The following is a 14,172-nucleotide window of genomic DNA, read 5'->3' on the forward strand; positions in this document are numbered from 1 at the left end:
ATTTATTTTTGTAAAGCTATAAAACCCTGAGTTAGGATCTATTTTCATGAGACCTTCTCTTGGGTCTTAGTTATCTGTTATATGTTTTTCCTCTCCCAGCTGAGATTAACAGTATTTCTTTAGATGTGAAATAGCTTTTCGGAGCTTTGGATTATACCTCATAGAGTATCATCTTAACTCTTCTGCTAATGTTTCTCAAACCACCAAGGCACTGGGACCTTACAGTCTATCAGTAATCAGATAGGTAAGAGTGTTTCAAGACCAGATTTTGCTCTGCATTCTGACTCATGGAGCAAAATGCAGTTACAATAAAGCAGAAACTAATATATTCTCTGTTTAGCAAACTAAAGAAATAGTATTTGTAACTAATTGTAATTTGGCATTAGCAGCACCAGTGTACTATCCTACAGGTTATTAATGAAATTATCATACCAGCTGTGCTGTAATTGTCTGATCTTTAGAGGATAGGGAAGATTGTTTCCTTAGACTCTAGACTCTTTGCACCTTTGCATAATGAATTGTTCAAAGCAAAAACTGTGTATATGAGATCATTAGTTTATTAACAAAAGAGCATGTGTCCATAGGAAACTTCATTTCTTCTCCAACAATTTGGTATTTTGTGTATAGTTTCTCTTGTGTTTATCACTCAACAATTACTTGTTTTTTTCCCCTGCCTTGTACTACAAACTTCTTTTTAGCTGCTCCAGGTTATATAAAATGTATAGAGTTTTTCTGAAATGGTGTTGAGAGGAAATGGTTATGTATGCATTTATAGAGTTCTAGATCTCAACAACATAGTATCTGCTGAGGTTTACACTTCTGCTTTCCCAGTGGCCTCTTTGTTTATATCTCTGTTTCCAAGGAGTCTCCTCCTGTCCATTGTTGCTCCACCATCTTTGCCCTGCCCTTACGTCTGTGTAAAGGGTCTTGTCAGAAACTCTACAATAAAAATGGATGAAAATCACTAAATGCCACCTTCCTCTGAGTGGGCTCAGGCTACAGTATAGGAGGCAGACTCGACGACCTAGGAAAAGAATTTCCCTTTGCTTCTAAGAAGAAATTACCTACTAAATTGTAATCCATCTAACTTCTGGTGCCGTTCAGCTGAGGCAGCCCAAGGCTGCCATGTTTTCTGGTTTATCTCTCATAGTTATTTGTGTATGTTCAAATGAAGGCTTTAAAATCTAAGTCTAAATTTCATTGTAACTTAAGAGATAGGTTTTGACACATTATTTTAAGTATATTGTTAATGTATGAAGCACTTTTTAGAAAAGTATCAGAAGTCAGAGTGCTCTACAGCATAGTAATTTTCAGACAAAGTAGGGTCATGGAGAAAAAGTTAATTGAGTTTAACTTAGAGTGTTTAAATTTTGTCCCAGCTTGACCCTTGACTTCATTTCTCCTTCTGTATCTCTTCAGTCTTCTCACATTGTTCCTTAGCATGTTATCAAACATGCTGTCGGTCCTCATTTTTCTTCCAGTCCATGATTATATTTTAAGACTGGAATTCGCAATGATTATGGATTTGAGATTTTTAAAAAAAATCAACAGTGGTAATAAAAGAAGCAGGTTTACAAAATTAAAGGTTGAGGACAGAATCCCCTGTTTGGGGTTGAGCCAAACTGAGGACCGAGAGCTGATGTCAGCCGGACCGGCTCTTTGTATCAGGAAGTTATAGCTTCCATTTTAGGAAGAACTCTCTGTTTTGCCCTTTTTAACTGTTTGAGCATCTTCATCAACACCAAGCATTTTCAGGAATGTGGTAACAGCACATTTGTGGATGTAAAAGGCAGACCACCAAATACAATCCTGAGCTCCTGAACAAGGCATTCTTGTCCAGCCCAGTGAGGTAGTTCCTGCCCCTCACTGAATTCCAACTTGATTGTGACTGGGTTTACTCAGACTTACTTAACTCAGCAGATCCACATGCCCAGCAGCTGGGAGCACTTTGCCATAAATTATGACAAAGGAATTTATTGCTTCATTGGTTATTTATTATTTATGTGTCTATTACAAAAATGACAGCCTAGTTTTAGAATGAAACTTTTGCTCTTTTTATAGCTTAGAAACATGAAACCATAGAACCTGGGTGTAAGCCACCACCATTCAAGTCACGCATAACCTTTGTTCCCTACAACGAGGTTCACTTAATTCACCTTAACTGCAGACCTTGAAAAATTACCACACCAGGCTAATACCGAAGTGGTTCTTGTGTCACTACAGCTCCTTACCCTAAAATGTCCATTTTTTAGCAAACTCTGAATAATGTCAATGTTTTAGAAGGGTTATTGTTAATGTCTCCATGGCAGTCCTCTTATCTGCTCAGATTGGGCTTTTCAATTTCCTCCCCAGCTGTGAAGTTAGGTGCAAAGAAGATGGATAGCATCACAATATAGGCCATCCAGCCCCAAAATAGAGCCACTCCTAAGCTGGTTTCCATGCCAGCAACAAGTGATTTTTGTCATAAAGAAGTAGAAGCTGATTCAAACACTCTTTCAAGAAATTTGGTAGGGAGATGAGGGAAAGAGATAGGATCAGAACTTGGCTTAGTAGTTCAGTGAAAGACTATTGCATTTTTTTAAAGATAATCTCTACCCACGACATGGGGCTGGAACTCACAACCCCAGGATCAGGAGTGGCGTGCCCTACTGACTGAGCCAGCCAGGCATCCTCCATTGCAATTTTTTGCTTCCTTCTGAAACTCTTCTCTGCTTTTCACTTCCTGTTTTCTTTTCCCTGTGTGTACGTTTCTGTGTTAAATAATTAACTAAGGAAAAAATGGTAGCGAATTTCCTCGTATGTGCTATTTATTATAAATTTTGACTTTATGTTCCTTCAGACAAAATACCGCACATATGTACCATAGTGGTGAGCAGAAGTCAGATCATTCATTTCTTGACTCTGAAATTGCTGCTTCTCAGTGACTGTAATTATATCTTGTCTATTACTCCTTCAAGTTTGTCACTTTCTTTTTAATCTGAAGTTTTGTTTTATAGCTATAGTTTAGGGGATGACTAGGAGCAAGGAAGTTTAAAAATAAAAGTCTATGGAAGATTCTCTATGTACTAAATCACTCTGGATGTTCTTTTCTCATGTTAAAATTGACAACCTCTATCTTTAGCTTTGTCCTTAAATTGTACTTTTCAGATTTTGCTGAGTATGGTTGGGTCTGAAAATATGTATCCTTTGCTTCTCTCTAACCTATTTCGTCCATCCTTATGGTCCTAAGAGGTCTCAGAATTGTTTTTCTGCATTCTCCCACTTTTCTTTCCTGTGATTGCCTGTGTATCATTCAGGTGCACCTGCCCTGGATTTCCTGGGTTGTATAAAATACATAGGAGGTAGTGATTGCAAATGGATTATAGAGAATACCTATAATATTAATGTAGCATGTACACATACTGTATATTTTTGTATTTGTTTATTTTCTTTCCCTTGTTGCTCACTCCTCCTCACCCCCCAAAAAAAGTCAACAAGGCATTTTGTATCTCTGTTTCAAACCACCATCAGCTAATCCAGAAGTATTTGCTTTTGGTTATTTAAAAGAGTGGCTTGGTGTGGTCATCAGAAAACACTTACACAACTCACTGTTATTGGTAATAATAGCGACGGAGGTAATTTCTTGAGCTCTTACTTTGTGCCAACCAGTGGTTTAAGAACTTTGTTTGTTCATGCAGCAAATACTATTCAGGACCAGTCATCTGCTTAACACCATTCCAGCGTGTAGAATATATTTGTGAATGAAAACAAAGAACCCTGCTGCCATGGTGGTTACATTATGGCGGGGGAGCCAGCCTACACAGTGTGCAAAGCATGTAATGTGTTAGGTGAGAATTACTATGGAAAAAAGAATAGGTTTGATGGAACTAGGCAAAAAATCAACAAGGAAAGAGAAGATTTGAACACTCTGCATTAACTAGACCTGACAAATATACGTGTATACTTCATTTTATTAGATACAGTGTTGTTTTACAAATTGAAGGTCTGTGCCAGTGCTGTGTTAGGCAAGTCTATGGGCATGCCAACATTTACTCACTTGGCATCTCTGTGTCATACTTCGGTGATCTGTGATCAGGGATTTCAACTCAAGTAATGGTTAGCATTTTTAAAAGATTTTATTTTTATTATTTAGAGAGACAGAGGGAGAGCAGGGGGAGGGCCAGAGGGAGAGAGAGAATCTCAAGCAGATTCTGTAATGAGTGTGGAACCCGATGCAGGTCATGGTCCTGAGATCATGACCCTGAGCCGAAATTAAGAGTTGGATGCTTAACCAACTGAACCATCCAGGTATCCCATGGGTAGCCTTTTTAGCAATAAAGTCTCTTTTCATTAAAGTATGTACATTTTTTTGTAGGCCTAATGCTGTTGAATGCTTAATAGACTATGATATATTGTAAACATAACTTTTATATGCAGTGGGACACCAGAACATTCATTTGACTCATTTTATTGGGACATTTGCTTTATTGCGATGGTTTGGAACCAAACCTGCACTATCTCCAAGCCTTGTCTCTATATAAAACATCCATCAATAGTAGAATATGCATTCTTCTCAAGTGCACATTGGAATAGTCTCTAGAATATACTATCCACTAGGCCATAAAACAAACCAATATATTTGAAAGGATTGGAGTAATTCACATGGTATTTTCTGATCACAGTGGAATGAAATTAAAAATCAACAACAGGAAAATGTTTGGGAAACTCACAAATATGTGGCGATTAAGCAATATACTCCAAATAGCTAATAAGTCACTTTGGCAGCACATATACTCAGTAACCAATAAGTCAAAGAAGAAAAATTAATAAAAAGAAAGAAGAAATTAATAAGGAAATCAGAAAATACTTTTGAGATGAATAAAAATGAAAATACAACATGCCAAAATTTATGGGATACAACTAAGACAGTGCTTAGAACAGAGTTTATAGCTATAAATGTATATGTCAAGAAAGAAAAAACATCTCAAATCAATAATCTGACCTACATTAAACATTGTAAGAAAAAGAGCAACTGAAACACAAAGGAAATAAAGGAAATGATAAAGATTAGAGAGGAAATTAATAAAATTAAAAAAAAGAATAGAAAATCAATAAAGAGTCAGTAAAACCAAAAGCTGGTTCTTTGAAAAGAACAACAAATTGGAGAAGTGTTTAGCTAGACCATTAAAAAGGAGAAAAGACTAAAGTTACTTCAATAAAAAGTCTAATAGGGGACATTACTGCTGACTTACAGAAATGAAACAGATTAATACAGGAATACCACGAACAGTTATATATCAATTAATTAGATAACCTATGTGAAATGGACTATTCCTGAAAAGCACAAACTACCTGATAACTGATATTTAGAAGAAATAGACAGTCTGAATAGAACAATAACTACTACAGAGATTGAATTTAGTAATCACAAAAGTACCAAGGGAGGGGGGGAACCAGGCCCAGGCTTCACTGCTAAACTATCAGACATTTAAAGAAGAATTAAAATCAATTTTTCACAAACTCATGCAAAAATTAGAAGAGGAACTATTTCCTTATTCATTCTATAAGGCCAATTATGACCCAAATGTCAAAACTAGACAAAGATATCACAAGAAAAACTACAGATCATAGCTCTTAAAAATAGGAACATAAAATTCCTTATCAAAATAGTAGCAAACTAAGGCCAGCAATATATAATAAGAATTGTATACCGTTACCAAGCAGGATTTTACTCCCAGAATACAAGGTTGGCTTAATATTCAAAAATAAGTGTAATATACTATATCAGTAAAACAACAACAGAAAACCCATGTGATCATCTTAATAGCTGTAGAAAAAAAGCATTTGACAAAATCCAACATATTTCATGAGAATACTCAACAAACTCAGAGTGGAAGAAAACTTCCTCAACCTGATAAAGAGCATCTACAAAAATCCCATAACATCCTATTTAATAGTGACAGACAATGCTTCCGCCTAAGGTGGGGGAAAAGATAAGGATGTCCACTCTGAGCACTTCTGTTCAACAGTGTATTTGAGGTTCTAGCCAGGGCAATTAGGCAAGAAAAAGAAAGAAGAGACATGTGTATTGTGGAAAAGAAGAGGTAAAACTATTCCTATTCACAAATGAAATTTTATATAGAAAACCTGCAATGCCCCCAGAAAACTACTATGGCTAATAAATGAATGAGTTCAGCAGGTTTGAAGGATACAGAAATCAGTTGTAATGCAGAGAAAGGGGAACCCTCTTGTGCTGTTGGTGGGAATGCAAACTGGTACATCCACTCTGGAGGACAGTATGGTCATTCCTCAAAAAGCTAAAAATAGAAATACCCTATGATCCAGCAATTGAACTACTAACTGTTTACCCAAAGGATAAAAAAATTGCACATTCAGAGGAATACATGCACCCCAGTGTTTATAGCAGCATTATTATCAGCAATAGCCAAACCATGGAAAGAGCCCAGATGCCCATTAACTGATGAATGGATAAAGAAGATATCCATCAAAAAGAATGAAATCTTGCTATTGGGAATGATGTGGATGGAACTAGAGTGTATTGTGCTTTGTGAAATAAGTTAATCAGAGAAAGACAAATACCATATGATTCCACTCATGTGGAATTTAAAAAACAAAATGGATGAACATTTAGGGCTGGGGGAAAAAAGAGAGGGAAACAAATCATGAGAGTTTTGTTTTTTTTTTTTTTAAGATTTTATTTATTTATTTAACAGAGAAAGATCACAAGTAGGCAGAGAGGGAGGCAGAGAGAGAGAGGGGGAAGCAGGCTCCTAAGCAGGGAGCCCAATGTGGGGCTCGATCCCAGGACCCCGGGACCATGACCCGAGCCGAAGGCAGAGGCCCTAACCCACTGAGCCACCCAGGTACCCCGAGAGATTCTTAATTATAGAGAAGAAACAGGGTGGAATGGAGGAATGGGGGGATGAGATAGATGAATGGTGGGTATTAAGGAGGGCACTTGTTATGATTAGCACTGGGTGTTATATGTAAATGAGAATCACTGAATTCTACTCCTGAAACCAATATTGAACAGTATGTCAACTAACTAGAATTTAATTTAAAAAAAAAATCAGTTGTATTTCTGTACAGTTTCAATGAACAATCTGAAAATGAAATTAGGAAAACAATTCCATTTTTAACATCAAAAAGAATAAAACATAGGAATAAATTTAACAAAAGATGTGCAACACATTGAAAACTGCAATGTATTGTTGAAAGAAAGACAATCAAAATAAATGGAAAAACATCCCATGTTCATGGATTATAGGACTTAATATTGTTAAGATGGAAACACTCCTTCAGATTGAACCCAATCCCTATTAGAATTTCAGCTTCTTTTATAGATCCTAAGAGAGTCTATTTTTTGTTAAGATTTTATTTATTTTTTTGGCAGAGTGAGATATTGTGAGAGAAGTAACACAAACAGGAGGGATGGGAGAGGGAGAAGCAGGCTTCCCCTTGAGCAGGGAACCCAGTATGGGGCTCAATTCCAGGACCATGGGACCATGACCTGAGCTGAAGGCAGGTGCTAAATGACTGAGGCACCCTGGTGCCCCAATACTAAGAGATTCTAAAATTTGGATATGTGAGAGATTTGGAATGGCCAAAATAACTTTTTCAGTTTTAAAACTAGCTACAAAAACCAGGAGGCAAGGCAGTATGGTACTAATGTAGTTATATAGGTTAATGGAATAGAATTGAGGCCTAGAAGCAGACCTATATATCATTGGCTAACGGATTTTCAAGAAGGAAGGTAAGACTATTCAGTGGGAAAAAGATTAGTCTTTTCAGAATGGTGCTGAGACAACTGGATAATAACATGCAAAAGAATGAATTTGGACTCTTATTTGCCTCAGGAAATATACCAAAAATAACTTGAAATGGAACACAGACCTCAGTGTAAAAGCTAAAGCTGTAAAACTTCTTGAAGAAAACATAGGGGTCAGATCTTAGTGACCTCCGATTTGGCAATGGAGCCTTTGATGTGACACCAGAATACAAAGTAAATAAATTGGACTGTTACAAAATTTAAAACTTTGTGCTTCATATGACACTAATAAAGTGAAGAGACAATCCACAGATTGGGAGGAAATATTTGCAAACTACATATCTGATAAAGGACTTCTAACTAGAATATATAAAGAACTCTTAAAACTCAGTAAGAAGAAAGCTTGGTTTAAAAAATGGAAAATTAAAAAAAAAATAAAAAAAAATAAAAAAATAAAATGCTCTTCTAATCATCTAAAAAAAAAAAAGGTAAAAACCTGGATTGATCCTATAATATTAATATGGAAAAATAAAATAAGTTTTGTTTCTTTAAAAAAAAAATGGACAAATTATCAAAATCGATGTTTCTCTAAAGGAAGTATACAAATGGCCAGTGGGCCCATGAAAAGATGCTTAGCATCATTAGTCACTAGGAAAATGCAAATCAAAACTATAATGAGAGAAATACATCCTTCTGAAGGTCATAATCAAAGACAGGTCATAGTATTGATGAGGATGTTAAATAGTCTGGCGGTTCCTCCAAAGGTTTATAAATATGGAGTTACCATATGACCTAGCAAGTTCCACTGCTCGGTATGTGTCCCAAAAAATGAACATGCATGTCCACACAAAAAGCTTATATATGAGTAATCATAACAGGATTATTCATAATAGCTGAAAGGTGGAAACAACCAACATTTCTATGAGCCGGTGAGTGAATAAACAAAATGTGTATCTATACAGTGGAATACTATTCAGCCTTTAAAAAAGAGTGATATGCTGATACATGCTACAACATGGATGAGCCTTGCAAACATCATAGCACGTCAAAGAATACAGAAAGCAAAGACTGTATTAGATGATGCATTTATATGAGATTTCCAGAATGGGCAGATGTGTAGAGACAAAGTAGATTAGTGATTGCTCAGGGATAGAGGGAATGATAGGGAAGGGTGATAGCTAAAGGATATGGGATTTATTTCTGAGGTGATGGAAATATTCTAAAACTGGTGACAGTTGCAGATATAGGTGAACATCAGAGCCAGTGAGTTGTCTACTTCAGGCAGAAGTCGTTTGCCTTTGGCAAGAGGACAGGGCACGTGGGTGTGGATGCTGCCAGGTGGGCAGGGGCAGCTTATAAATCCTCACATCAACTCTTTGATTTAGGCACTTTCATTATCCCCATTAACAGATGAGCTAACACAAGTTAACATAAAATGATTTGAGTCCGTTTCCCACAGGAATATATCAGCACAGTATAGAAAGAAACCGCTTTGGGGAGGTCAGTGCTGCTGTTGGCATTTCTGACTGGGTGACTGACAAATCTTAGTTCTGTTTTCTTTATCTGAGGACACAAAGATACAATCTGAGACTTCTCTCCCCTCCCACCCCGATTTTTGGGGCAAATATTTTTCTATTTTTAAAGCATGTTTTCTTCCCAGAATGACCTCAGAAAAGGCCAGAAAGCTATCCGATTCTATCAGGCCAATTATTGTCCTGAAAGTGCTGTTCTTATTATGAAAACCATTTTCTTGGAAGAGAAAAAATGCCCCGCCATCCTTTCCTTCACCATACTAAAGTATCTAAAATAAAGTAAAATTGTGTCTTTGTTAAAAACTATAACTACTCTGCAGTGATGGGTCAGTGGTCTGTCTCTGGTCACTAAATTTGCAGTTTCTGCTTAGGAAGTCCCAGCCCTAATGGGGGCTTCTGCCCAATACATTCCTAAGGAAAATTTCACTGTCTTTTAAATAATCCCAAGGAAGGGTGCTGAGCACTAGTTAGAGGAGTAAAGATACGCAAGATGACATTTCTTGTGACTCCGTTTGCTTGTACCACAGGGGGGAGGAGGGTGTAATTGTTTAGGAACACACAGTATTGTTTTATGAAACATTGTCAATTTAAAATATATTTATATTAATATTGTCTGTAGGTCCTTTCCAGTCTCAGAAAAAGAACTTATTCCACAAAATTGTCAGCAAATATAAGCACAAAAAGGAGAAGCCTAATGTTCCGGAAAAAGGTATTGGTGCCTTCCATCCTCCATCAAGGTTTCTTGGCCACCTCCATTGTGAATCCATCTTTGAGTAACGCTTCTGTGCACCGCCTTTGCCTTTTCCTCCCCTTGGCTTGCTTCAGTGTCATCAGCTCCTAATGCAGGCGTATTCACGATCTCTAGACTCCACAGCTAATTGCAAAGAGAGATCTCCTTCACTTGGATTCCTACTCAAATCCCATAATGTCTCTATTTTCAGCGTTCCATATGAATCCTAAAATTGCTTTGTTTTCATCCATATTTGGTGCATTTTGTAACTTAGTCTTCTTGAGCTCTTATCCACTTATTTCCTTGGACTATTCTCGTTTCTCTCATGTTTGGCAGCCTTCAGACCAGAACCACGTTTTCCTACCTCCTGAAACCTATTCATATGAGAGTGCCACCATTTCTGTAGTTTCTCTGACCCTTGAGGATTCTTGTCTGGGAGGACTCCACTCCGCAGCTGTAACCCGTCTGTTTTTTTCCCCCGGTCTACGATACTGCGTTTGCCCAACTCTTCCCACCCCCTTCAGTCACATAACTTCTTTCCAGAGGGCACTAGAGATGCATTGCCCTCCACCGTCTCTTCACTCTGAGCATCTGTCTTATTGTTACGATTTTGATGGGCCCTTGAACCTCTTCAGGGCTCATCTGAAGATTTCCTTCTTCTCATAGTTCAGGACTCCTATTCTTACTCCACCTAAAAGATAAACCTCCCCATCTGGTTCAGTCCAGCCACATGTCCCAGAAGTTAGGCTTTCTTTAGCATCGCCCTGCATGTTCCTGTCGTGACTACTGTGAGCCTACTCATCTGAGGCCCATTCGCATCCTCCTTGCATGGCCAGATGTGAAGCCTTTTGTGTTTCTGGAATGAGGCTTTAAATGCACCTGTCTTCCGTGTGTAGACATATGTGCCTACGTGTTCCTGTACGTAACCTTTTACTTAATTTGGGTTTTATTTTCACCTCCGCTCCAGCCTCTTAGTTTTGTTTTTTATGTTAATATTTTTTTCTCTGCTTCCAGTAGAGAAACCTCCCTCTTTAGGTAAAATGTCAGCTTTTATCATTTCCTTATAATTGACCTTCATTTGTCTTGATTAAAGTCCGAGAAATTATCCAGCAATGTATTTCATAGAAGGCAGATTTGTTTATTTTCAATCCATTTCCTGTATCGTCTGATTATTTTAGTTGGCAAATGCCATTTTGAGAATTAGTTAAAATAAAACTCCGCTTCTTTTATGTGATAAAGTTTCATATTTAAGCTGTTTTGTGTATTGTCTTCTTTTTAGTGTTGTGTGTCTGTCCTAGGAGTGGAGTTTCACTTTCTTTCTCTGTCATTGTTTTTAGGAAGTGGGGATAAATGGTCAAACAAGCAACTCTTCTTGGATGCCATTCACCCTACAGAAGGTAAACACAGCAGTATTCTCTACCATTCTAGGTAGTCTGTGTTGGAAAGGTTTTAAAAGGCGTAATATATATAGGCTCACCCAAGAGCCCAATACTTGAGGGCTCGTAATTTGGTTGTTTTAAATTTTCAAATCAAAACTGTCAGATTTTTTGACCCTGCTGAGGGTCAGGCAGTGTGTCATATGGAGCTTAATTTATCAAAGGGGTGCTTATAACCTTTGAAACCCATTAACCAGAAATTAAAGTTTTCCATAACTAAAAATAATCAGTGTTGCAGGCAGATGTTTATGGGTAGAGTGGAGCCAGCATGGAGCTTTCCTAGTTGGCTGGGCTTGGGCATGCCAGCAGTGTTCCCATCCTGAACTTCGCCCCAGCACACCTCCCAGTACCTCTAAATATGTTCAGGTGGAATGCTCCAGAGGCTTATGGATAACCAAGGAGAAGTTCCATGTTGACTAGCATAACGTTACAGGTTCCAAAGTGCAGATTCTACTTCAGAATTTCCCACAGCCCTATTTAGTTGTGATGTCTACCTAATTTTTGTTAAATATTGAACCCTCCAAAGAGTACTCATTTCTGTGACAGTTAAGGGGCTGTCCTCCTCTTATACAGTTGATTCTTTTTTTCATTGTTGCTATTTTTAAGGAGCTCAACTTTTTTTTTTTTTTTTAAGATTTTTTGTATTTATTTTAGAGACTGCGTGTCTGCATGTGAGCTGGGAGGGACAGAGGGAGAGGGAAAGAGAATCTGAAGCAGATTCTGCACTGAGCTTGGGGCCCCACATGGGCCTTGATCCCAAAACTGGGAGATCATGACTGGAACCAAAGCCAAGAGTCAGACGCTTAACCGACTGAGCCACCCAGGTGCCCCAAGCTGAACATTTTTATAGTCCTTAATTAGGAGTCGCTTCATTTGAAAACGAGAAGCAATCTTAAAGATCGAGTCCAGTCCCTTTAATTTACTTACAACCAGAAAGGGGAACTTAAGAAGACCATGTCTTTTGACTCCCAGATAAACTCTCGTTCCTTTCCTGAAAGGGAGAAAAAAATTTCAGATGCACATTTGGCCTCAGTCATTTATCAAAAATCTTCATGTGTTAAAAGGTATTTCTCAAAAAAATATTCAAACTTGAGCTTATAGCAAATATGAAATTGTTTTTATTTGGTAGTCACAGTCCACACGAGCCAGATGTCTGCTTTTATGTCACTGCACTTTTATAAAAAAAATGTAGAGTGTATCTGTTGTCTGGCCTGCTACTTCACATGCACAACCTCTCCAGAGGACTGTTTCTGCTCTTAGCTGCAAAGCCAAATAGGAATTGTTGTGCTGCTCTCAGCATTAAATACTAAAATCCAAAATGCAGTATATATGTATTAGCTCTTGTGAATTTTAAAGATGTATTCTGCACAAACTTGATACATGCAAGGCAGTGATGAACAATCAGAGGAATCAAAGAGGCTCTTAGACTATCTTACTCCTTACTTGAAGTGATGCTGTTCTAAATGTTTTGTTTTTTAAACGGTAACCCCGTGTCGTGCAGAACGTGGTATCATAGCATGTGCAGAGAGGCAGAAAGAATGAGTAAGGTTGGAATTAGGAGGCGTGGGTGTCAGTCTCCAATCTGCCGCTAAGGAGCAGTTCTCAGTGACATGAATTGTGTTTAATCTCTCCAGGTTCACTCTCCACTTGTGTACTAAGTGTGTGTATGATGCGTGTGTTTAGGGGTGGGGTGACTGCTGAGGGGGGTAGAACGTGGGCCTCAAATGTCATTTTCCCTCTCATACTTGCTGTTACTACTGGGTTTTGTTGAGTGGGTGGTGTGGCGCTCGGGGTGTCTTTAGTCTGCAGCCCTAATTCTGCCCTTTACGGGGCAGAAGAGTAAATCCATTTCAAGTCCTTCATGGCAGTCCCAAGGGTTTAGTGGAATAGAGTTATTATTGCTGATATTAATTATATTTATTACTAATATTTATGACTGCATTACAAACTTTAAAGAATACGCACTGAAAACTGCATGTCTTCTGGTGTAGAGTGTATATTCACTTTATGTGGTCAGGGTAAAAGGAATCTGTTTGTGCATCAGGAATTACAAGTAATTTAAAGTGACCTTTTTGGCTATTGATTTTCATACCTTCCCCTATATTTCCTTGTTCAGGTGGTGATGGTGCACTTGGTGAATTATCTAGGCCCTCTCTCCCCATCCCTTATTTAAACTCTGCCTTGGAGAGCATACATACCTAAGGACAGAAGATGAAACTGTAATCAGGATAATGTTAACATGTGTTAGCCATCCTGGGCAAAGGTTAGACAGGGGTTGTTTATAGCTGATGTCTATACTAGAAATGTTGGTTCCACTGAGGTGTTCAGCTCAGTTTGCTCTTCCTGACTTGGGCTAAAGGGGATGACTTCAAGTTCACTATTCTTTTTTGCACCATCCTGAGTATAATTGGCTTGCAGTTCATTTTTCCCCCCCAAATATTAGAAATCTTCAGGTGCTTAGTAATCACATCTGCAGTTTAAATGCTAAGCTTGTAGTCTATTTAAGCATTTTTCCCCATGCTTTTAAAATTTAAAATTGCTAAACCATTTCTTGACACTTTTGCAGATCATAAAAAAGAAAGATTGCTTATCACCCTAGAATTAAAGGTTAAATTATCAGATAAACCAAGATGACTTGTATCTGCCACTGTGTGTGTCTTTGTACCAAGTTCTGGTGTCCTATGTTCATGCTTAAATTGGAGGTTT

The 14,172-nt window shown here is 37.9% G+C and overlaps 1 protein-coding gene across 5 annotated transcripts in view; it reads left to right on the forward strand.

The window, feature by feature from the left end:
- BBX (BBX high mobility group box domain containing) overlaps window positions 1-14,172 on the forward strand; it is a 275,536-nt gene that overhangs the window by 247,405 nt on the left and 13,959 nt on the right. For 2 of the 5 annotated variants that reach the window (XM_080823289.1, XM_080823290.1), the window contains 2 exons: window positions 9,920-10,009; window positions 11,368-11,427. The exons of 1 other annotated variant lie outside the window; for it this stretch is intronic. In XM_080823289.1, the coding sequence (XP_080679415.1) occupies window positions 9,920-10,009; window positions 11,368-11,427 (150 nt within the window). The remainder of the gene's footprint in view (window positions 1-9,919; window positions 10,010-11,367; window positions 11,428-14,172) is intronic. 2 more of the 5 variants (XM_080823292.1, XM_080823291.1) reach the window with 1 other exon arrangement.

Source organism: Martes martes, assembly GCF_963455335.1.
Source record: "Martes martes genome assembly, chromosome: 1".
In the NCBI taxonomy this organism is placed as follows: domain Eukaryota; kingdom Metazoa; phylum Chordata; class Mammalia; order Carnivora; family Mustelidae; genus Martes; species Martes martes.